Source organism: Volvox carteri (genome assembly GCF_000143455.1).
Source record: "Volvox carteri f. nagariensis unplaced genomic scaffold VOLCAscaffold_1, whole genome shotgun sequence".
Lineage (NCBI taxonomy): Eukaryota > Viridiplantae > Chlorophyta > Chlorophyceae > Chlamydomonadales > Volvocaceae > Volvox > Volvox carteri.
In genome coordinates this window covers 4,968,569-4,970,092 of record NW_003307545.1, presented here as the reverse complement: position 1 = coordinate 4,970,092, position 1,524 = coordinate 4,968,569, and the positions used below count along the sequence as shown (strand labels likewise).

At 56.5% G+C, this 1,524-nt stretch overlaps 1 protein-coding gene across 1 annotated transcript in view; it reads right to left on the bottom strand.

Annotated features, from left to right (window-relative positions):
* Positions 1 to 1,524, bottom strand: part of VOLCADRAFT_86394 (uncharacterized protein) — a gene marked incomplete at both ends in the record, with an annotated part of 7,220 nt that overhangs the window by 2,695 nt on the left and 3,001 nt on the right. Inside the window, 2 exons of the mRNA XM_002945877.1 lie at positions 564 to 683; positions 1,105 to 1,188. Of these exons, the coding sequence (XP_002945923.1) occupies positions 564 to 683; positions 1,105 to 1,188 (204 nt within the window). The remainder of the gene's footprint in view (positions 1 to 563; positions 684 to 1,104; positions 1,189 to 1,524) is intronic.

Sequence of the window (1,524 nt, the reverse complement as noted above, 5' to 3'; positions counted from 1 at the left end):
GCCGCACACATACATACACACATACATGCATACATACATACGTACATACATACGTACATACATACATACGTACGTACATACGTACATACGTACATACATACATACATACATACATACATACATACATACATACATACATACATACATACATACGTACATACATACATACATACATGCACACGGCGCACCTGTGTCTCCGTGAGGCGGCAGTTCATGGAGCGGTGGATACCGAACAGGTCACCCCGAGCCGCGTACTCCTCCACCAACACAATGTGCTTCTGTGGGGTGGGGGGGGAGGGGCGGAAAGACGAACGAGTGAAGCTGCTGCCAGGGAAAGATAAACAGAACTGACCAGTAAGGGGGTTCGGGGGGTGGGGGGTGGGCGGAGCGCTCTTATAGGTCGGGATTGCACAGCCCAGCAGCGTTACTAATGGCTGACGAGCAAAACGAGTAACGAAAGAGGGGAATGTAGTACACTGCAAACACGAGCGCCACAATACCCTCATCACCTCACTTTCATTTTCCCCCCCTCCCCCCAAAAAAACCCCAAAACCCCATATCACCTCGTCCTGAAATGCCGCGTACAGCATGATGATGTTCCTGTGCACCAGCGGCACATGCAGCTCGATTTCCCGCCGGATCATGTGTACGACATTGTACGGCACCTTGCTCAGGAAGTACACCTGCGTGCGTGTGTGTGGGGGGGGTGGGGTGGGGGTGGGGGGAGGAGGAGATGCGGGGGACAGAGGGCCAGGGAGGTGATTGCGGTGTGGTGAGGGTTGCAGATTTATCATTCTTCTTGGTCTGCCCATGTCGTCCTGTCACGACGTCGGACACCGCCGCAAGTAAGGTAGGGCCGCGTTCCCGTGCTACTGCTGCTACAACTGCTGAAGCTACTGCTCCCCGATCTACATTCCCCCCACCAGAAGCGAACGGTGTGCGATTGCGTCTCAATGCCCAAAAAGCAATCGCAGTACGACGGTGATGCCGTACCCCCACATCGTACCCCCATGCGTTCAAGAGCTAAACAAGACCCCCCTGTGTTTACAGCAGGGGGCAAACCCCCCCCCCTTCCCCCGCCCTTTCCCCCCCCTCCCCACACACCTTGAGTGCCACAGTGGTTCCGGAGCGGAGGCACGTGGCCCGGTACACCGCCGACGTGGCGCCCTTGTACATGCGCTTAACGACCTGGGAGCGGGGGAGGGGGAGGAGCAGGGGGAGGAGGAGGAGGGGGTAAGAGACGAACCACCAGCAAGTGAAGCTCCTGCCAAGGAAAAACAGTACAGCTACTGCAACAGTATCCGAACAACGTATCCGAAACCACAACACGCCAGTACAAGCACCTCCGAAACCACAAAAAACAGCGTGTGCACGGCTCTTCCCTCCCCTTTCCCCTCCCTCTCCGACAGTAATGAAATGCGAAACCCATCTCCCGCGACCCATTTTCGTAAAGGTACGACCCCCCCCTCCTGCAGCTGAACCCCCCCAAAGAAAAGATCCCACGCTGCGNCCCCCCCCCCGCCC